At 34.6% G+C, this 24,947-nt stretch overlaps 1 protein-coding gene across 1 annotated transcript in view; it reads left to right on the top strand.

Moving 5' to 3' along the window:
• The window catches only part of LOC134746525 (uncharacterized), a 137,811-nt gene extending 113,265 nt beyond the window's left edge, over positions 1-24,546 (top strand). Inside the window, exon 3 of the mRNA XM_063680941.1 lies at positions 20,509-24,546. Coding sequence (XP_063537011.1) covers positions 20,509-20,658 — 150 coding nt within the window. The 3' untranslated portion in view covers positions 20,659-24,546. The remainder of the gene's footprint in view (positions 1-20,508) is intronic.
• The last annotated feature ends 401 nt before the right edge of the window (positions 24,547-24,947 follow it).

Here is a 24,947-nt window from a genome sequence, read left to right as displayed (position 1 = left end):
TGCTATCGGAGTATCATTGCTTAATGGTACTTCCCTATAGAAATAGGAACAAAACATAATAATATACAACAATGAAACAAGCACTATAAAAGGTAAACTTTAGTGGAGGCATGTGTTTGATTTACGATATAATTATGTACCTATACTTGCTATACAGAAGTAATAATCATAAAGATTTTTTTTTCTTATAACATGTATAAAATACTTAACCAAATCAAAGACAAAAATACAAGTTGAATTATAGTTAACTTTAGAGTAAACAATTAAAAATTCCCGTTCAGTTAAATGTCAAGCTGCATTTTGGTATGCTGCATTACAAATACGAACATTTTTTAAGAAAATACGATGGGAAAGGATTATACACTACATCAGATCTGTAATTATTAGGTAGGGTGCGTTGGGGTAAACTATAGGTATAAACAGGAGTAAGGCAAAAGTCGAATTACTTCGAGCTTAAAAATCAAACTTATGAAAAAATAAATCTTTTATATTTTATTTTATGAGAAAACGACTACATATATCAACTTAAATGTTAATATATTTTTCCTTTTTTATTGTGGGACGTACCACATTATTACAATCTATAAATTGTATATACAGATGTCAATCACAATGAAAAAATCAACGATGATCAACTCTGGTCAACGTGGGACTCGAACCCACATCCCTGGATTGCCGGTTTAATGCGTTACCGATTGCGCAATTGGTAACGCATTGGACCGGCAATCCAAGGATGTGGGATCGAGTCCCACGTTGACCAGAGTTGATCATCGTTGATTTTTTCATTGTGATTGACATCTGTATAATTATACAATTTATAGATTACATATATCAAAATGTCCATATTCAGCGAAAATTAAATATGTAATAGAACACACTACCATAATCTCAAGAAATACCCACACCAAAACATTCCATAAGTTAAATAAATTAGGTACCTAGATGATGTGATTGTAACAAAATCTTTTAACGATGATTTAGTATGTGTGCATACCCGTTTTTAAGGCGATTACATACCGCAGGTAAAAGAACACCCCTCAGATAAAAAAAAAAAAAAAAAAAAAAAACAAATCCTCTTACATGCAAAATGTTTTACAATTCTCTATAGGTAATTTTATTATGCCTAATTTTGCATTTCGCAATTGAATGTGTGCTTCGTAAAATTACTTTCATTATTCCGAGATAAAAAGAGACAAGTATTTACGCAAACCCGAGTCGAAGTATAGGACAAATTTACGTACCTTACGACAAAGCATCAATTGCTAGGAATCATTTACATTTGAAGGAGTAGGTAAATAAAAAATAAAATAGAACGCCGGAATATCAGTAGCACCCTTCGAGGTTTAGGAGGCGTTTTAAATCATATACTTTAGCTAATGTTTTTGAGGGTTACAGTCAATTTTGCATTGATAATAGATAACTTACTTACAAATGGATTATAATTAAATCGGCACACAAATAAATTATAATTATGAGTATGTTATGTGCCAATTAGGTTAGTATTTAAGTAAATAGGTACCCCAATCCAATCTTGAAATAAAGGTTTATTTAGATACATATTGAACCCTTCGTTAGTAACCCTGTACATTCACTGTTGAGCTAGGGTCGTAGCGCTACGTCGTCGTAGCCGATAACATGGATTTCCCCGTATGCAGCGAAAATGCTTCGTAGAAGCAAAACGACAACGTGAATTCGTGATTAGCGCTAAATGGGTTAACGTAAACTTATTGAAGATCAATATTGTAACAAAATGTTAGTCCACGAATGTAGACAAATAGGTCTTTAAATTAATTTCCAATTTTACCAATATCGAATGGAAATAACAATCACCTTAAACCAAGTCGTAGGAGCGTAATAATAACCCACGTCATACCTTTGAAGTTGAACAAAAGGTTTTTTTACATCCACGACAAATCGGTTCAAAGGGATTGAATGAAACGGGGGGATCATTTTCACTCGATACCGATCTGGCTACTAGAAAAAAACATTTTTTGTCCTAAAGAAAACCAATCTTGTCCCGATGTAGAGAAGGTTCAATATTGTTTGTGTAATTCTGGAAGCAATATGCAACGTTATTTAATTTTACAGTTGTAAGAAAGGAGTTTTTTATTATGAATCCAGTCGCAAAATGAAGTTCGAATTTAATTTAGAAACATCTAATTTTGTTCTGAAAGGGATGATGTTTGGCAAAGTCTATATGGACTAAAATCGGAGAAATTATTTCATGGGTTTATTTAATCGGGAAAATAAATATGTTTATATGAAGCTGTATATAAAGAAAGAGGTGAAACACATAGTGAAAAGCAAAAGATATTGTTGAATAACTAGGTAGGTACTTACATAAAAATACATGCGCAATGTGATAGCTACCCTTAGCTTTGCAAACTATAATAGATAAGCCTGGCACTAAAGCCAGGACGTAACGGAAAATATATTTCCCACTATAAACACTTTATGATCGTTCACATGCTCTGGCCTCTGTTTTATGAAAGATAGGTACTATGGTGGCAGCGGTTAGCTCACCGTTTGTCACGTACGATTACAACTAAATATGTAACTGAAGAAATGCAGATTTTTTAATAATGTATATGTATTGATATTTTTGTGACGCAAAAACATTTTGGCCTTTGTGGAGGGTTGGTCGACCTGACCCACTTGCTCCACAGAAAAAAAAAAATTGCGTCAAAAAATTCTTCTACTCTTTACTAATCAGAACACGATAAATATACCCTTAATTAATATAAAGTTACATATAGTTTAAGTTAATATAAAGTTTAAATTAATATAAAGCTTAAGTTACATTAAATGCACACTGATTTTTGTCTACATGGGTGGCTAAATACCCGTCTGCGAAGTAACAACTTAATATCAGTTCCTGTTTTTGGGAAATAACATATTTTTTATAAATCTTTTATTAACACGCTTTTATTAGGTCGACCTGTATGTAACTAACTATGTAATGGAATCTAAGGTAACTAATTTAACCATCTTCCCCGTTTCCGATGAAGCTGAAAATTTGCATACGCGTGTAAGTCGGGTGACAATGCAATATTATGGCACCATCGAGCTGATCTGATGATGAAGACAGAAGGTGGTCATAGGAACTCTGTAACTAACTATGTAATGGAATCTAAGGTAACCAATTTAACCATCTTCCCGGTTTCCGATGAAGCTGAAAATTTGCATACGCATGTAAGTCGGGTGACAATGCAATATTATGGTACCATCGAGCTGATCTGATGATGAAGACAGGAGGTGGTCATAGGAACTCTGTGATAAAACAACGCAACCGAATAGTGTTGTTTTATTACAGAGTTCCTATAACCACCTCCTGTCTTCATAAGTTACATTAAATGCACACTGATTTTTTTCTACATGGGTGGCTAAATACCCGTCTGCGAAGTAACAACTTAATATCAGTTCCTGTTTTTGGGAAATAACATATTTTTTATAAATTTGTTTTGTGGTTTGGAGTTTTTAGAATTGTCTCGATGAGTATTAGTTGCCTGTGGGGTAAAAGTGCAGTCAGCGATAAAAGCTTGTACCAAAAATGAAATTTTTGTCAATAACTTATACTACTTAAGCAGTAATTCTCATATAAGAGATTTTTTTGTAGAATGGGTTATGAAGCTATAAACGTATGTTTGCTATTTTTTTACATTCTGTAAGTATATACAATTTTGAAAACTTTTAACATCTGTAAAATTCGACGGAAATAATTATAGGGGAAATAAATACATAATTATTATTATTATAGGGAAATTCTTACACAAATTGACTAAGTCCCACGGTAAGCTCAATAAGGCTTGTGATGTAGGTACTCAGACATCGATATATATAATATACAAATACATACTTAAATACATAGAAAACATCCATGACTCAGGAACATATCTATTCTTATCGCACAAAAAAATGCCCTTACCGGGATTCGAACCCAGGACCATCGGCTTCATAGGCAGGGTCACTATACCCACTAGGCCAGACCGGTCGTCAATTATACGTAGTGCGCGTATACATATAGATCGAAGCATTACAGCTGGCACGATATTTATTGCACTACATAATTTATCATCAAGAAACCTCGTATGTGAATCAATCCTAAACTACTGTTTTTCTAAAATCAATTCCATAACACCATGAGTGTATTACGTTATGATATATCGACATCTATGACTTTATGATCCCATACTTTATTACACCGGCGATTAGCCAAAATCCTTACGACGCAATCGTCAATAATGTTACCAAAAACGTATAACTCAATGTTTTATTGTGACGCTTTTATGTCTGACTTCATTTTTTGTTATTGGGGTCCGTAGGCATAGGATAAGGCGAACCATGGTTTTGTTTGTTTTTTTTATTAATCATTAGCCATACTTATTGAGGTAAGTAAATGGTAAATAAGTACAAGGTAAGGTAGGTAAGATAAGGTAGGAAGGTGTAACAAAAATAGTGGGAAATAGTTTAAGGGCATATTAATAAACTGGGGTCTAATTAGAAAAAAATAGAAGAATTTTTTTTTCGACGCGTAAGAATTTTTTTTTTCTATGGGGCAGGTCGTCCACGTCGGCGAACCCTCTTTAGTTGAGATTAGGTTCATAACAAGCTAAAGGGAATCTCTTCGCGAGACAAACAGGTCGACTGACTGTGGGTTCCTTGTTAACTACGTAATCCTAGAAAATAATCAGAAAAAACTCATTGATATTAAGATAGTATAGGACACGTGATCTTAAATAGAACCCAGTCTATTTTCACATACGCAGGATTTATCGTTTAATAGTGACGCGACACGCGTCGATATCAATCGATACATTTTATGTCGATTTTAAATTGTGTGCTCGTAAAAGTCAGTATGAAGCATAGTAGATTGCCGTTTGGAGAGCTGACGTTTTTTTATTAACGATGACCTTACCGTAATGTGCCTTGAGGATTTTTTTATATTTCTCTGATTATTTTTTAATATTTATACAGACAAGCGGTGATTTCTAGAAATGTAGTATTTTTAATACGTAGCAGATTGTGAGCTTTTGAATTCTTGAATCGCCTCGCGTGTCATCGTCATCGCTATATTTTCTATTCCCAAATCAATAAATAATATATTACCAACTCAGTATAGTATACAGTTTTGAAATTTGGATAGAATTGAAGACTCTAAAAGTAATTAATAGGATTTTTTTATATAGTAATAATGTGTTTTTACAGGCTATTTAATATATTCACAAAGGTATTTCTTTATATAAGTAATAAAATATTATTTCAATATATAACGCAAATTTGTGACACCTACCTGGTTCTAATAACATTAAATATACCTTATAAATCTTTTATATATATATTTTTCTAAATAATGTGGCAAACGGTTTTGGCGTCAGCATGATGCTGAAAATGCCCGCCCATATGAGTGACACTTCAGCGCTGTTTTTCAGCCAGAACCAGATTCCCTACGCACCTCCACAATTAATTAAATATGTACACCGCGTACATATGCATATGCGTGCGTTGCGGCCTTCGAAGAGTAACATATTATTGCAGGTGACTGTACACAAAATATTACGCTTGGTGTGGCATGTATTCCATAAATGCTTCCTACATTTTTATTTTTTAAAGCCGCGCTAGCACATTTACATTGTTTAGTTCAATTACGAAAAACTGGCGTCTGAATAACCTATAAACGGGAACGATCGCCATATCGATAGTTTACGTCGACATTTTCATATCGATATTTTGATAGTTTCGATAGAATGAAAGTTTTATTCGATCGTTGAAGTTTGATGAAAGATATGAATTCCTGGCGACAGTTCTATTTGACAATGTTGCTTTGTTTGTGTCAATACTTTGATGGTGTTTTAATATTACTAGTTTTCGTAGTACTCCGTTTGCGATGCAATGTATCAATGTAGATATAGAATTACTAGTAGGTGACGACGAAGAGTAAGGGCCACTTGCACCATTTACTAAACCGTGGTAACCGGTTAAACCTGGAGTTACCATGGTTACCAGTACAATTTAACACTGGGTTAACGGTTTAACCCGTTAACCCCGGGTTAGTGGGATGCGGATGGAGCAAGTGGCGCTAATATTTTGTAGTATTTTAATATTTTTTTATCTCAGCCGACGTAGCTCACTCAAAATAAACTTTATACGTCAAATAAGGTCTTTACTGCTGGCTTTTACTAATAATATGAGCGTGTATTTGACTGTTCTTGATATGACACTTCACTAGTTATTGGTTAAAGTGTCTAGATATACATATATGTATAAAGTCTATAGTATATTAACAAAACGGGATCGTAATATCGGTTTACTAAATGATATTTGCCATAGTTTACTTCTCAAACTCTCAGAATAGTGTACCAACAGCGACTAATGTTAATAAATTTGAATAATAATAAATTCTTTAAAATATTTACTAAACGGTCTTAAGACATAAAACTGTCAATAAAAAACGCAATTAGCACTAAATAGCCCGATAATGGACGGTGCCCTTTATCACTATAATACAGACGACCATAAAAAAGTAACAGCCTGTATACGGCGTTAAATTACGTTACTTTCCATGCGCACGCGTCGTTCTCATAAAACGCATATAAAATATATACTTGGAACTTGCAGCCCCGAATTTGTCCACATTTTTATGACAAAGTTATGTTATTTTTTCGAACCACATCGATCCATACCGAAATCGTTAAATTAACTTTACTGTCAATTAAAACTTGGTAATGAGATTTGATCTTTGACGATCTTTTAAATTTTATTGGATGCAGTTAATTTTTATTGGCCATTGTTATATAAATTTGTTGCTGTCGACAATCCGTTAAGGAATGTCGTCTTCTGCATTAAATTTATTTAATAGTCGCCAAAGACTCGAACACCTAGATAAATCCATATACGAGCAATTTTTTTTCATAACACACCAGAAGCTTAAAAGCGGAGCGTCTGCCTGGTGGTAAGCGAACACTGTAATCTTAGGATGCTTGCAACTCCGTAGGTGTCACAAGTGCTTTATAACCAAGACTCATTGTCTTGACAAGGCAAGGTCCCTCGCCGTCCCAACAGAGCAGCGCATCAACGGGAGCGCAACACTACATACTCGTACTTTCTCGTAGGGCCACGGACTTTATGTGTCCAGCCGTTTAGGGATCATGCTAACTAATTTGATTATTCAATATGGCCTAACAGTTAAACTATTTTTACTTGCAGAGTAAGTACTAGGCTTATTAAAAATAAAAAATAAAAATAAAATGCGTTTATTTTCAGACAACTCATAGGTCCATAGCATTGTTAGTAAGTTCTTAACTAAAAAATTAAAACTAAACTTATTAATACTAAATACTAAAAACTAAGATACTACAACTAAAATGAGTTAGTATTACTTAATAACAATAACAAAGGTCTAAGCTAAAAGCCCGGCGTAACAGAGCCGTGGCGCGCGGTTCACCGAGGCTCACGCACACTCGGAGCATGCAGCTCGTTGAACCTGCCGAGCACGGCACTGTCCTGCCTCCCGGCCACGACCTGCAGGAGACTGTTGGGGCTTCCCCTAACCCGTCTGATGAGCGACGCGACTTTATTGCGCATGAGCGCATAAAAGTCATCAGTGTGCGCGTCGGCAAACATGCCTGACGCGCTGCAGTATCGAGGAAGCCCCACCATCGCCCGGAACAGGTTATTGTACAATATGCGAATGGTATTATACGCTTTTTGGGTATAGTTGGTCCACAGACTGCTGGTGTAGAGAGTTTGGCAGTATGCCTTAAAAAGCGTGACCTTGACCTCAAGTGTACAGCCAGCGAATCTGCGAACCAGCATGTTCCCTCTCACAGATAATGCCCTTCGCTCTCTTTCGATGTCTCCATCATCCTTTAACTCCTCGTTTACAATGTGCCCAAGGTATTTAAATTGCGAGACTCTCTGCAATGGCGTGCCATTGAGGTTTACTGGTGGAACGGCTGCTGGCGGTTTATTTTTGCCTTTAAATACCAAGAGCTCACTCTTTTATTATGCCTATGATTTTCGGTAAGGTGGAGATACTTCCCCAGTTGGTCTAAAGGGGCCCACTGACTATCAGTCCGCCGGACGATATCGGCCTGTCAGTTAGAACAAAAATTTGACAGTTCCGAACAACTGACAGGCCGATATCGTCCGGCGGACTGATAGTCAGTGGGCCCCTTTACACAGAAAATAATCTGGGCTGCTACAGGCATACGTCTAGAGATCGCCATTATTTTGAATTATTATATTGTGTAATAGGTACGATAACAAATAAAAAATCTTTACAGCTACTAATTTTAATAGAAAAAGATAGATTATGCTCTTTTTTATTTCGAGTCTTTAAAACTTGGAATTGTAAAAACAAAAAGGCTTCCATCTTTGAAGGAATAATAAAAATTATGTTTTGTTTCATTGCCTACCCATAGAGGGGTTATCTTAAGAGTTTAATTTTTACAACAAATCTTTTACTTCCAACTTTATGTTGTAGGGCTAGAACGAATAAAATGGGAGCATAAAATCGCTTGTATTCTTAAGGATATAACAATAAATACTGTTTTTGTGACGGAGTACTACGAATGTATTACGGAGTACGGAGTACTAGTAATTATTAATATTTGTGCAAAGAATATCGTATACTTCGGTTTCATTATTTAAATATTATCCAGCAATATCTGACACAACACTACATAGTATTATTGAGACTATTCGTAAATTTGTATCGGTGATAATATAATTCCAGCTATTTGACTATTAAACAAAAAATACCGATAGCAATTTACAAATATAATGAACATTAACATTTTAATATGGCAACTTCAAATTCTCGGATACCGAAAAGATGAGCAACAGTAATAATCTACGAATGTCCCAAATATTACACACAACGTAAATATGTCTTTTATTTATCATATTTAATTCATTTTTAGGGTTCCGTACCCAAAGGGTAAAAACGGGACCCTATTACTAAGACTCCGCTGTCCGTCTGTCTGTCCGTCCGTCTGTCCGTCTGTTACCAGGTTCTCATGAACCGTGATAGCTAGACAATTGAAATTTTCACAGATGATGTATTTCTGTTGCCGCTATAACAACAAATACTAAAAACAGAATAAAATAAATATTTAAGTGGGGCTCCCATACAACAAACGTGATTTTTTTGCCGTTTCTTGCGTAATGGTACGGAACCCTTCGTGCGCGAGGCCGACTTGCACTTGGTTTGTTTTTTAATGAAAATGGGCCATAATATATTCTGGTACATATATGGGGTTCAACTACGACAGCAAGCACATTCACTGTTTTTATGCCGACATAGCACACGTGGCTGTCATCTAAATCCATCATTTTATTTAACAACTGATATGAAAATCGCATTTTCCATCTTCCGGTATAAAAGGTAAAAGACTTAAATTTAATATCATTTTTATTGCACAGATTACATTAATAGCGAAGGGTGTGGGTTCAGATAACGTTTCTTTTTTTAATGTGCCATGAATTTTTCAAAGAAACAGTTTATTTGCAGGATTTGTACTTTATGTTCTAGCATGCCTAAAAATACAATAATTTCTGGGTGTTACTCGGCACCCCATCTTTATAGATTACACGTCTGAAAATTCACATTTAAAACAAAACTATGTTAAAACTAATCTTATATTGATCATATATTATGTACAAGTAGATGCAATTTAACACCAAAGATTATTATTCAACGGGAAATTAAAATTTTACAACTCCGTGCGTGTTAACTTGAAAGTGTAGATGCCAATAAAGAATCACATGCCGTGTGCAATTTATTGTTGATAATAACTCCCTTTTTATGTGTGACGCATTTGTTATGACAATATTCGGCGTCGCTGTACTTTAAAAATATAAGGGCGCTAGAAGTGCTAAGTAATGTAAATAATATATTTGTGATATGTGTAGCTATCAAGGTTACAAAAAGTAAATTTTACAAATGCAGACTGTATGTGTGTAAAACGTAGGTAAATTAACATGAATTTAGCAAGGGTATTGACGGAGGAAGGTTCGACGGTCGGTCTCAAAATTAGCCAAGAGAAGACGGAATATTTACACATGCGGAGGCGCAGGAACACTTTGGAGCAAAGAGAGAACTTAGTTGTCGATGGTGTCTCGTACAAAGGAGTGAAGAATTTCAAATACCTGGGCTGCATTATTAATGATACCCACTGCAGAAAAGAGGACATTGAACTTCACATCCAAAGTGCCCTTAGATGCGCGGCGGCCCTTCACAAAATATTGGTGTCCAAGAATTTGCGCCGGAAAACCAAGATTCGTGTCTACAAAACCGTTATTAGACCGATCTTGATGTATGGTTGCGAATGTTGGACACTTACTCTGAAGGAAGAAAATCAGCTCCTTGTCGCCGAAAGAAAAATATACCGAAAGATCTTGGGGCCAACACAAAGAGAAGATGGTAGCTGGAGAATCCGGAAAAATCAGGAGATAGAAAACCTGGTCTCTGAACCAAACATCATCGGCGAAACTAAGTCAGCAAGACTCCGCTGGCTTGGGCATCTCGAGAGAATGACAGGCGATAGGGCAGCAAAAAGGGCCTACGTTGGACGCCACATAGGTCGACGCCCAGCAGGTCGTCCTAAGTACCGCTGGAGAGACCAAGTTGAGAAAGATCTACGCGCCCTGCAAGCAGAAAACTGGGAGGAGATCGCACAAAACAGGGCGTGTTGGTGCCAACTCGTATCGGAAGCCAAGACTCACTTCGGGTCGCTGAGCCAGCGGAGTTAGTTAGTTAGTTAGTATTAAAATTTACTAAATTAAAATTATAATCAGACAAGCCATCAATTTCATAGCACATTCTTATGAGCATTCAGAAAGAATATTTTTGAGATAAGGTGCAGCGGGACAAATTCGACTGGCAAGTTATAAAGTGCAACTTTGACGACCGAAAACTACTATTTACAGTACGTTTAAAGGCAATTGATTGCCTTCATACTGTAGATTAGTTACTTATCTTAGTTTTATTTTTTCAGACTCACATCCAAAAATGTTGAGTGTATTCTTTAAAATGAGCATTATATATAAAAAGGCAAAAATAGTTGTAATTACCCCGCCGAGGGGCACTATTGATAATAAGTTTAGTTACAGTGAACTTGCACAGCTAAACCTGAGCTCCTGTCATGGCGTAAAGGATCTATAGAACCCGTTTATGTATGTAGCTCCGTTTATTTTTGCAAAAAAAGACAATAGATTTAAGCGGGGTAATTTTAACTGGTGTCCATAGTAAGTTGAGATGGGATTCGTCTACAGATTCACACCTCTTTTTTATGATTTTTTTTATTTAATAAATAAATAATTACTTAAGCTTACTTATTAATTATTACTTATTTGGTAGGTACTTTCTTCCTAATAATCTAAAATATCAACATTTATTTGTATATTAATTCCATAGATTTAGCTGATCTCATTAAATACCGTGATAGTTATTTATAAAAAAATAGAAATAACAAATGATCTTTTATTTTGCCGAATATATTAAGATATTTCAAACGTCAACACATAGTGTTTTAATTAACACACCTATGGGGTCAATTGAACCACTTCCACACTCTCTTTAATTCCCTATCATTACGTAACCGTGGGCGATAGGCCTTTGAAACATTTTATTTAAAAACGAAATAATTAACCTTAATATAGGTGCATACCCTTCTAACTGTTAAAATAAAATAGTTACAGGTGGTTGAACATAAAGTATTTCAAATGTCCCCAGTCTACCCTACGACTATCATGCTACTTTTTTTAAACAAAACGCATCGTTTTTTTTTTATCTGTCAAATATTTGATTTCGCAGAATCATACTAACACTTTTGTGTGTAAAACTTTTTTTCTTGTTAAGTTCAAGTTTTTATTGCAGGATTTCTCAAAATGCCCGTTATATTTAATGATGCTGTTTTCACCATTATAATTATTAATATAAATTATTAGATTGTAATCTAACAATGATAACGATAAAATTTAATAGGTAGGTAGGTATTTAATAGGTTTAATAGGTTAGGTAGGTAGGTAGGGTATGTAATGTATATTGCAGTACGTATACATTCAATTTGAAGAGGGGGGCCAAACGCTTAAGAAAATCGACGATCTCCTTTGATGCATCCTAAAATGAATAAAATAAAAATATAGTCATCTACAGGGTCAGTATTTTTAAATGAAGTATTTGCATCGATAAAAATCTCGAAATCACTAGTGTTTGTTCCAACTACCTAATAGACGAAATTGGCCCCCAAGCGCTTAAGAAAATCGACGATCTCCTTTGATGCATACTAAAATGAATAAAATAAAAATATAGTTATCTACAGGGTCAGTATTTTTAAATGAGGTATTTGCATCGCTAAAAATCTCGAAATCACTAGTGTTTGTTCCAACTACCTAATAGTCGAAATTAGCCGCCATCTCAATTTTAGCGGGGTTATTTAAATTATTGTAAGGGTAAAAGAGATGTGAAATTTAAAATTTAAATAATATGTGTAAATATTCTTTTTAAATTAAATTTTAAATTACTATTAAAACATAAACTACATTAGATTCAGTGACATACAAACATGAAATAGGATATAAATATGGGACTCGCCTTTGAAAAACTTGTAAAGTTCCATTAAAAACCACAATTTTTATAGAATATTTGAAGAGCCAACTCGCACGTGCCTACAACGAATTTCGTCGAAAACAAAATGGCCAAGTAACTCAGAAAGCATTCGGTCTATTAACACCGTCTGTGGTGAAATTATGAACAATCTTTTTCGCTATCTGCACATATATATGGCACTATAGTATATTTCGATTAGTTGAAATTTCCCGCAGTCGAAATTGTCCTTACGATAAATGATGTGTTATGATGATGCTTACCTTATGATGTATTCGTAAATGCCAAAATTTCTAAAAATATTTGGTGAACTAGAAGAGTTATTTATTAGTGCTTCTGAATTAGTAAAAAATCACTTTTTCCGAAAATTTCACGTCCAGTATTCAGGACGCTTACAGTATTGCTTAAATGTAATACAACACTTTTATTAATATAAAACATACACGTCACTGAAAATGTCTCCCCTCAGCTTGATGTCAAGTTACCTTGACGCTGGTCTTCCGTGGAGACCTGTCCAAGCGATCTGTCAGCACGTAAACTTAACTAAACAAAGCTATTTATATTATAATTATACCTGATTTGGTGATGGCCATATCTAATTTAGCCCCAATACTTATGTATGTAAAAACAGAATATTAGCACGATATTGAACATTCTTCATACCAAGTTCATATTTGGGAATTTGCATATTTTTTTATAATAAAAAATTAGGTTTGCTTGGTTCATTAATTTAAAAAAAATAACGCAACATGCGTATACATACTTCCCAAATTTGAATTTGTAATTCATACAATCAGCGTACTGTCGCTTATCTGATGGAAGAGGCGTTACAGTAATAAAACAGTGAATGCACGGGGGAAATCTCTATGACTCGCCTTTTTATCTTTATTCTTTTTTGACAAATCTGAATTATGAGAGTGTCGTTGGATTCGTCTTTCAATTTTAGCGACGAGTTTTGAAAGGTTTTGAATACGATATTCCTAAATATGTTCAGGAGAGTTATCTTTCTGCGGCAAAATTAAACATTTAGATTTCCCTTGCCAGCAGTCACGAGGCTTAAAATAAAGTGAATTTGATTGTGGTGTGATACCTTATTTTTTTATATTTCTAAGGTGGCTGAATACATTTTCAGACTATTATTAAAAAGGAAGGTTTCATAAAAATGTATATTACAAGATTATAACCACAACTTGTAAAATTCCCAATTGGCAATTCCAGTTTGCATAATCTTCGCAATCACAAATGAAACCAAAAATTAGTTAAATTTTCCAATTGTAAGAATCTCAAACGGCTAATAATAAATCCGCCAGCTTTTTTCCCGACATCGGGATCTGCAATTGCCTTTCTTCTTCAGATTTCATTACGATAATAAAATGGCAGGAATCTCTTGATTTATATTTGCCTATCGCGCTCCTTGTGATCATATTTGTGTCCCCAATACCTTATTGCTTTGTAAGATTAAATCTTTTTACTCTGTGCAGAACTTTTTTCTAGTTGAATTACTAAGACATTTTATTTCGAGTGTAATAAAACATTCGATTATTTTTTTTTATATTTACTTCTATATTTATTAAAATTAAAATACCTTCATTTAAATAACTTACAATAGCAGAATTTATAAAATAAGATACAATTAATTTCAAAGAAAGGAGAAAAACGTTAAACTAGAAGGTGCGGTTGAAAAACAATACGCCCGCTCTTAACCCGTTATGCCTGCCCATTCCCATGTCGGCCTAGCAACAGGTGTTGTATGTCTCTCCTTTGAGTTCTAATTAATTTTCTATTTTGTTCGTGGGTAAGTTTTTTGTTTTCATAGCAAATAAATTCGACGACAGCGTGTCGAATCCGTTCGTTAGATAGGGTATTTATTATTTATTTCAAAGTATAATGATGCGGGGCATTTTTGGATAAGACTAGCCCAGGACCGGGATAGAGAGGTCTATGCTCAGCAGTGATGGCGACTGAAGGCTAAAATGATAATAATGATGCTTTATTATCTCGCGCATAATGGGCTCCGAAAATTCGTTAAACTACCACTTTGAACTTTACTTAGTACGGTTACAGATTTTAATAATTAAGCCATTCAAGGTTTTCGTAAGTGTTGAGTTGCCTTTTACCTATCTATGTTTGTTTCACCTTTACCTTGATCATTTTAATTATTTTCTATTTCCCAACAAAGTACCTACAATAAGACGATAAACCTCACCCTATAGTGATTTTTTTTAAATAGTAAGAAACAAATACGACGGCGAAAATGCTACAAGAACCTCTTGAAATATCGCACTTGCTGTACAAAATTCACTAATTAACATCTAGCATCATCAGCATATTGAGCATTATCCAGAGCGACGCCTCTCAAAGATCAGTGACACCACTCTTTGGCACAAATAAAAAAAGGATTAACGTTAAAAAGTCGAAAAAACCTCATCCACTCCAAGTTAATGATACGGCACGGTGAGTGGCGAAAAACAAAGGTTGGGGAGCAGTCACACCGTACCGTAATATAACAAATTCTCGCTCGTACTTAAAATCAGAGTAGCTGCAATAATGACCAAGTACTATTATATTATACGTAGTATTTTTACAGTATATTATCTACTATTTTTACGTATAGTTACGTATAGTAATCTACTTTTTAGGGTTTCGTACCTCAAAAGGAAATTAAAAACGGAACCCTTATAGGATCACTTTGTTTCCCGTCCGTCCATCCGTCTGTCTGTCTGTGAAGACCCTTTATATCCGGAACGCGTCCGGAGGTATCAAGACTATCAAGTTGAAATTAAAACCATATACTCAGGTCTACAGCCCCTTGAAGCTGTAAAAAAAAATCAAGTTAACGTAAAAAAAGATACGGCCTTTTATGCCGCAAAAAACGTACATTTCGACACTCTCAAGGGAATCAAAATTTATAGAGTACTTCCCGTTGACCTAGAACTATGAAATTTGGCAAATAATATCGTCGAATTTAAACTGTTGTGAGACATACTAACATTAACCCTTAACTACCTACGTCCGATTTCTATAGCATAACCACCTAGGAGAGGTCCTGTAGACCACTATTTGAAATGGGTCTAAAAAAATTATAAGAATTATGTTAGAGGGACAATTAAATAATATTTACCTATCTAATGGTTTAAGGCATTTATTAACAATTATCGATAGAACATTAATCAATAACATATAGCTTGAACTTAACCTATAACATTTGTTTTTACTTTTAACAAAAAAAGAATTGAAAATTCTTTGGGACAAGGGATCACAAAATAGTATTTCATTATATTTTTTTTAATTAATAAATCTTAAAGAACAATAATCAGTCTAGCTAATCAGCTATATTTTTTATATAAAAACGTATTATTATTATAAAATTGCAAGCTATTCAAATAGCCATTTTTCGCGGCAGCAAATACACAGCCAATAAATACAATACTTACACATTTTATTCAATACTTCATCATGTCTGTCCTAGAAAGCTGAATTCCCATGTAGTCTGGGTTTTAGATACCTACATAGAACAGTAAAACTAATAAATCTATAACTTTCACCCTCCCACCTCTAAAAAAGGGGGTGCAGTTCCGAATACATAACAAGTAAAACTAATAGGACACTTCTCGATGTCCTGATGAGCCTAGGGTTTACATAAAAAGCTGTACCCCCCCCTCCCCCTCCCCCCGCTTACTGTTCTAAAACTGCACCCCTTCATAAAGGGGGTGCAGTTCTAAATATACAAAAGTAGTGTACCCAGGGTACTTCCCGATGTCATAGAGAGCTAATATTTGGTATGAAGCCTACATGATTTATGTACAAAGATCATAAAAATTAAGAAATTTGTATATTTCATTTATTAGTGAGTAACTAGGAAGTTTTTTAACAAAGAAAAAACGTAAAATGCGTTAAAATATTACAAATTACAAGCTCATAAAAACAAACGTAACCTCCTAGGCAAGGTCTCGGAGACCAGCGAGATATAGTATATAACCACCTAGGCAAGGTCGCTGAGACCACCGACGACAGGCTTTTGCTCACCAAATTCACACAGACATACGTCCGAAGGTGTCGATCACATGGATGGCACTGAGACGACTGCAGGGAAAGGTACAAGGTCACAGAGGTCCGTGCAATGAACACGTGTTGAGTTAATCACTATTTTGTATTTGCAAAGGTCTGAGAGACCTTGCGTAGGTGGTTAAGGGTTAAATAATTTTACGGTTTAGACTCACTTGTGACCTAGGCTCTCCGGAACATGTCGCGCGAGTGACTAAAACAAGTGAGTCTAAACCGTAAAATTATTTAAAGTAATATCGTCTTACATTACAAGTACAGGGAAAAATCTGAAAACTATAAAGTAAAAAAAAGTTAAATTTGTATTTGTACGGATCCCTCGGTGGGCGAGTCCGACTTGCACTTGGGCGATTTTTTTTGCGATCGGATCCGCATTTCATCTAATTTAATCTGTTAACAAAATTATGATAAGGGTGAGAACCGAATCTACATACACACATACAAAAATATAGAACTTATAGGTAGGAATAGGAAGTACACATCCAAATCCTGATACAGATCCAAACATACACTTATAATATTTTTTACAGTACACAACTTCGGGAACAAATCAATTTTTTTTTATTTGAATTTTATGTAGTCACACTACTATATATAAATTATAAACTGAAATAGGTGTCATATATTAAAGAAAAAGTGACGAAGCCCTCCAGTGGTGAAGGCCGGATTCGAACCGGCGTCTTTAGCAATCCGGGCTGACACTTTTAACCCCATAGGCCACCCCGCCACGGCGGAACCGATCCCAATTTCTCGACTAAGTATATGCTATCTTACGAAGACTCTTAGGAGTCTTTGACCAACTCTAAGGGCGAGCAATACGTGAAAAATAATCGCTTTTTGCACTTGAGGAGTATTCTTAGTGGCTATCAATAGTAGTTTTTTTCTACTACTGTTCGTTTCAGTGTAAAACAGAACCTCAAAGCTCGAGGTTCGAGGCTTGAGACCCGTCGCTTCTGGAGATGTCTCGATTTTTTCTACTCTATTTTCGATCCGTTTTCCTGAGGTTTTTCCGCGAAAACGTCTGGCTCAGCTTCCTGAGCACTTGGCTAAGTCCAGCGAAGTGTTTTGTGATTCACAAGCAAAGAACCTGCTTCACTGGTGGACCTCGTATTTGTTGTCGCCTGTTACCGTTTCTTGGTTTTAAAATAGGGTTTCTTATAGTCAATTTTGTTTATCTTTCGCCTCGCTTACTACGGAATGATAAAATTAACCTGTCAAGAGGTCGTGTTCTATTAGTACGCCGAGTTTTCCAGCTACTTACGTTTCCTAATCACTCAAACCCGGCAGGCAAATGCGACTCAAAAGCAGACAAGAGTCACTTTACTTCCTAATACAAAGCCAAAGTCATCACGTATCTCAATTTGCCATTCACTAACGAGCTGCAGTTTTGCCATCTCCATTACGGCCTCCTACTCCAAGTATTTCCCCTTCTTAAACATGTTTTACTTTTTCCTTTATAATGCCTTTTTCTGTTTCATGTCGTTTTTTAGCCAGCGTCTCGGATGATTGCTCTGCCACGTACAAGTGGGCGTCTCCACAATGGGATGGCATTTTCTTTTTAATCCCTTATCTTGGAGAGCTCCCCAGTTCTGTATAGATATGGGGGTTGAAGACAGAATATTTAAATGAGTCAGGTGTGTTTGTTGAAGGTATGCTGTATTTTTGCGCCACGTTGCGAACTTTGATGCAATGGAGATAAAATGGAAATTCAATTTATGTTACCCATTTGGGTTTCCATTTCAACGACGTTTCCTTAATTGTATGGAATCACTAAATATGTATTAAACGTAAAATACTTTGTATTCTATTAGAATGAGCTGGGAATGAGTTGGGAAGTTATAAGCACCGAGCTTTCTATCCAACAAATGCAATGGGAATGTTGACTTATCGTTGCGTATTTAGTAGTAGTGGTAGTAGTAGTAATAATCACTTTTATTGTACACAAGTACAAAGAAATGCACGCTATACACGAAATAAATTAGAAAATTATTGAATAAGTTTTAACTGCTATAGACAGTGTATAAGGGACGAGTAGAAGCGGGAGTTGGAAGGGGTAGACCTCGGCGGACTTTCTCTGATCAAATCGGGGAAATCCTGAAGAAAGGCAAGGTCAAGAGCACCCTAAACCGGCGAGCGTGTAAGAAGAACGTTATGAAAGTGAAGGAAGCGAAAGAGGTATGTCAGGATCGTAGCAAGTGAAAATCCGTGGTCTCTTCTACCCCTCCGGGAAATAGGCGTGATTATTTGTATGTATGTAATTATATTTAATAAATCGGAAAGTACTGCAAAAAGTAGGTAATTTGATGTAACAGGTCAGTGTTATGTCACAGGCTAATATTTTATATATTATGATTATTATTCTCCCAGTTGCTATCATATTGACAGTTCGTAATATCTGATCGGCTTTAAAGCCAACAATCTACAATTTTGAACATCTTTTTTATAACTTTGTGATCAATGATAAAAATAATCTACTTACTAGGCAATAATTTATTAATCAAAACTACTAAAGGACATTAAGGATTAAATATTATAAAATTAAAACTAAAAGTAAACCTAAAAATAAAATCAATTATAATTTTAGCAAACTAACAGGCAATGTATAGGTAGGTAAACAAAAGGCCTATGTCCCGTTCCGACTGTCACCTGGTCCAAACGTGTCAAAAATGCTAGCGGCATTGGCGCGTTGCACGGCCAGCGATATTTGCTGGACCAGGTAAGAGCCGGAACATCTACTTACTTATACTTGACTCCTAAAAAGATGTGGAATAAAGATATTATTGTGGTATTGCGTAAAGCAAATACCTGTTGAGCTCGTATCATATGCATATGATTTTGTTTACCCTACTAGACCAAGCCGAAAAGTTCAGATCACCTCTCTAGGCTTTACTGTAGTTTGTTTTCCTCTTTATTATCTGCCAAAGTTCTAAATAGATGTAAACATGAACAAAAATCAAAAAACAAAAAATCTCAACGCCGTATTATAAACCCAAACACACCCATCTCTAGATCATCTTGGCAATTTACTTATGCATATTAATGGCGTCGAAGCGAATAAGACGGATCGAGACGCAAAAAGAATTGAAGGACCCAACGCCGCTCACAAAAAGCCCGAGGACCCCTCTCCAGTGATCCTCGAAAATGCGAAAATACATTTTGACGGATGACAAAACATAAAAGATTACAGGAAAACCGGTACTTGTAATTTTCTGCACATTTAATATTTGTGAGTGTTTACCGGGCATTAATATTTATTGTGAGGACATAATGCGATCGCGTTTCTATGTTGGAAATTTCGCCTCATGTTTATTTAATATTTTGGCCGTCTTTTCTTATAAAATTACTAAAATTTTTACTTATTTCAAATATTATTTAACGCTGGGTAACCACTGTGTCAGAATGAATTATTTCATATAAACACATTTACGTATTTATAATATTATATTTAGACGATAAAAAGTAAGGTGTATTGGGATAATTCCTAAAATGATTTTGACCCATGTTCTTTAACGGATATGCGTTAAAATTATAAATAACAAACGAAACCGTCAACGCCCTCTATACGCGAGTAGGCCAAAGCTAGTGGCGCCATCTGATCGAGAATCAAATCTTCATGATTTTCGAGGCACGTTTTTTCCTTAGACTGTATCCATCTATTACGGAGTTATATCTATCTTTGGTATTTATAATATTATATTTAGACGATAAAAAGTAAGGTGTATTGGGATAATTCCTAAAATGACTCTAACGTACCTTACTTTCTAGTCTTTCTACACATTTTGGTTATGATAAATGAATGAAAAGACAAGTTTTTAATGAAATTTTCTTTTCTTTTCCAGACTGACGCAGTATCACCTGAAGAATCGTCGCCGGACAACTCTTCCGACAGCTCGTTGTTCTCGTCCATACTGCCGGACAAGCTGTCAGCAGGCTCCATCTGCACAGCAGTGCTCCTAATGCTCGGTTGGAAGTTTTTAAGTAAACGATGAAATCACATACTCGCGAAATTTGGCACCGCCATCTAGCGTGCAATGAGTAGTGCCCACTACTCCTGTGTTACGCTTGTTAATTTTGTATACATTTTATGTCTATCGGTTATTTTATAAATAGCCTTTTTACTATGATAGACACATAAACAGTTGTTGTATAAACTGTATTTGTATATTAAACTTACTCACTTTTTGACATGTTTTTGTACATGAATATTCTGAACTTGTTACATACTTTTTGTAGATTTGGACTAATTATTCTCCTTATGTATTGAGATTATTTTTAAAGATTGAACGGCAACGCGGGAAAAATAACTAGAACTTTGAGGGAAAGTGAGGCATTCGAAAAGTGAATTTTAAAATAATTTACCTACTTACTCAATATTGGTATTTTTTATAAATTGTGGTGCAAAAATAAAACATAAATATTTTACCAACTAAATAATGTATTCAATTGTCAATTTTACATTCCGCTTTCGGTGTTGAAGTATAATCCATAGTTATTATCTGAACTGAACACGTAGGAATACTTATCTCTATTTATCTTAATGACTATTTAGAAATTTCTTCGAAGGGTGGACCACATATGTTCTATATTATACAAAAATAGATTTTATTTTAGTATGAAAATAAAGTCCGTTTTCCCAGAAATTGTTCCAAAGAGAGCAGCCTAAAAATTATCATCGATTGATCTCATTTTATTATTTTTGTAATAAAAATGTTTATTTTAGAATAGCGCTAGCGTATTTATATGTAAAGAGGGAGTGGAGAGTGCCAAGTTATGTAAAATGAAAATTTTATCAGAGAAGGTCTATTTTAATAATATTTCTTGTATAAAAGTTAATTTTAGATGATTAATATGCTCTGACATTTCTGTTAAACTCAAAACTTGAAATTAATTATTCTATGCCCTAAATTTCTCGTCTGAGTAAATAATTTATTGAATTAAATTGGAGCTATTATAATTAATCAATGGCGTGTTAAATAAATGAAAGGGTCTTGTACGATAATTATGTAGTTTATATTCGACTTTAATTCGTAATTACCTTAGTATTATGTTATAGATTTTTATTCGTTGTATCCATGATGTTGTATAAAGCGTTTTGTTTTCATCAAAATTAGAATCGTCAATTACTTTAAATTTACGAAAATGCAAAAACTTCACCTAAACTGAATACAGTTACAAATTAGAAACTCAGTTTAACTGTCTTTTTAGTAATCAAAATGGGAACAAAACGTTTCGGGAACAAAAACTCTTTGATCAAACTCATCTTATTCATTTTAAGCAATTTCATTTTAGTAATTACAAAATGGAAGGATGTGTTCAAATGTGATATGTAATTTATTTAAGGAGATGATTAAATAAAAGAAGTTTTCCTAATGATCTCTCGAAAACTCTTATTGCTAATATTTTTTTGCTAATTTGTGCTAAATAATAATTAAAATAATACAACAGTAATTCACATTCTTGTGTTTTTTTTATTGTGTACTGTATTAATTAGCACAAATTACGAATTAAACCGACATTATGCATATAAGAGTTTTGTACATAAATTAAATTGGTATGCTTATTGCTCTTTTATAAGAATAAAATTTTGTAGAGGACAAATCCTAAAGTTCTATAAATGCTTCTCAATGCGAATGAAATAGAAGACGCAGACATTTTCCTTATATATCATTTGTATGACTAAAATTACTTAATTTGCGTTGAAATGCTATAGATTTAAAGCTAAGTCTTCAAAAAACTGCTCAATTACTTAAACGGTCAGTTGTTATAAATACTTATAGTTTATAGTACACATATACACATAGATGATTTCAGGAGAACTGACACGGATGGTTCAAATGAGTAAATGCAGAAAAGCGAAACAGCTAAATTTCGTTTAGTTTTCTGTAATTTTCTGGATTGTGGTGACAGTGTGAAAACAGCTTATAAACGAAATGTAAACTCCGTGATAGAAAATATTTCCAGTAAGTTAATAAATATAATTTTCTTACCTATGCCTATATCAATCTCAAACATTAACCACTGTCATATATTTTACCTGGTTAATCCTAATATAAGTTATAGTCTATTTTTGTCTCGACTAATAAAAGTGTATTTTTCTACTCGTCGACTATAATCTGTGTATAACAACTTCATATGCAACACTACAACCTTACTCTTTTCAACGTTGGATAGTCTATGGCACTTCCGACTCAAGCATAAGAATTTTATCGATAAGGTTAATTCGATTATAAATTTTTTGAAAATAGAACTTCATACATTTCGATAAAATATTTCTTGTTTAAGGAGACTGGATTCAATGCAAATTAGCCTACTTAAACACGCTGCTGCGTCGCATCTGCTTTGTGATTGGTTGGCCAACAAAAACATTTTATTTTATGTTGTAGTAGAAACAATTGCTTCATAAGTCAGAAACGCGCATGTGACACCCTTCATATAGCAACATCCATACCCTACGAAAACCGCTTAGCATTGCTTGTTAGTCTCCATAGGCTACGGTGGCCAAAATCGAGAAAAAAACTGTCTTAAAATTGAATTTAGCAAAGAGCAGGTACCAGGGCCTCATGAGTTACGAGAAGGTGTCGTTGACCAACCCGCCGGGGGCGCCGGGCCCGGCGGCCGGGGCGCGTACGAGTATGAAGGTAACGCGGGCTGCGGCAGCTCGCGTATCTTAGCTGTATACTTTTGGTTTGCTTACCTATATGATTCTACTAGTTGAAAGTATTATTTTTTTGTCTCGTAGAAAAAGTATTGTATACAATAGTGATATAATCAAGCTTTTCAATCTCGTACCTTACTTAAGCAACTCAGCAAGCTTCGTTGCTTAAACACGGTACTCGACTGAAAAGCCTCTATTATATAACGATTGTATAAAATACTAGTAGGTAGTAGCAAAAATATTTCGAAGCTCCTGTTTAAGAAAGTCACTCACAAGTGACATGAACATGACTTACGTTTCGTGCAATCCATTCGTGCCAGCTTTCCTGAATTACCTTTACTGGTCAGTATTGAAGAAACTAGTATATTTTTTAGTGCATTATTGACAAATTTGATTTTACATTTAATTTATTTAGTATACACTGCCATGAATAGCAAAGAAAAACAATATTTCAATACACGCTCGTATTGCATATATATTATTCCATTGATGATTATAGGTATAATTTTGAACCAGCCACGTATTGTTTGTACCCATTAGTTTAATTTATTTAATTTAAATTGTGAATTCGAACAAAAATACTCAAATACCAAATGCGTCTTCTATATTAGTACCGGCTTACTGCTTCACACAATTAATAAATAACATAAACGAAACTGTAAGCAATATAATTGTAATTATTCGTAGATTTAAGCATAGTAAGGGAATATCCCACTACCAAGTCTTTACTAATTAAGTTGTTAACACTATGTGTCTATGCTCATGTTTCAATGAGTTTCGATTATTATTCAGTAGCCATTATAAATCAAATCTATTACTGCCTTACATAACTAAGAAAATTAACGAATATTGGTCTACAGTTGTATTTTAAATGGCTATCTGTATGTTATTCAGCGACCGTACAGGGACCGCCAAGGTAGTAGACACGGACTTGGATTAAAGGAATGGAGTAAAAAGTCATTTTTTGGGAAAGAGTGATTTCTATGTATAAAAATCTGTATATTTTACCCGACTGTGAAAACGGAAGGGGTTGTGTTTTAGGCATAATTTTAAGTATTTAGTGAATAACGCGGCTTATTTTAAGTATTTAGTTTATTTTGATAAGTCATACCAATTGACTTGCACGTAAGTTTTATATAATTAGCGTATTATTTTAAAATCTACTGCCTTTTATGCCTGTTCTCAATATTTTTTTATTTAAAAATATAATTTTTATGATAAATATTGCATTTTAATTACAAATCCTTTCTGAGCTATAGGTTAGAAAAAATCCTTATTGACGCATCCATACTAATATTATAAATGCGAAAGTGTGTCTGTCTGTTTGTCTGTTACCTCTTCACGCTTAAACTGCTTAACCGATTTAGTTGAGATTTGGTATAGAGATAGTCCCGGGGAAGGACATAGGGTAGTTTTTATCTCAGATATCATCTTTTAAGGGGGTGCAGAGGGGGGCGGAAGTTTGTATGGGGAATCGATAAAAAGCTTAAAGCAAATTACTAACTCCACGCAGACGAGGTCTAGCATAATATTCCACAAAGGTACCTGTTACCTTCAACCAAAGACTTGAGTTTATAACTCAAACCTTAAATTTAACTGAGATACATCAACTTTAACTGACCG

The sequence above is a fragment of the Cydia strobilella genome, chromosome 1, assembly GCF_947568885.1.
Source record: "Cydia strobilella chromosome 1, ilCydStro3.1, whole genome shotgun sequence".
NCBI lineage: Eukaryota > Metazoa > Arthropoda > Insecta > Lepidoptera > Tortricidae > Cydia > Cydia strobilella.
The sequence above is the reverse complement of the archived record's forward strand: the minus strand, read 5'-3'. Positions and strand labels throughout refer to the sequence as shown.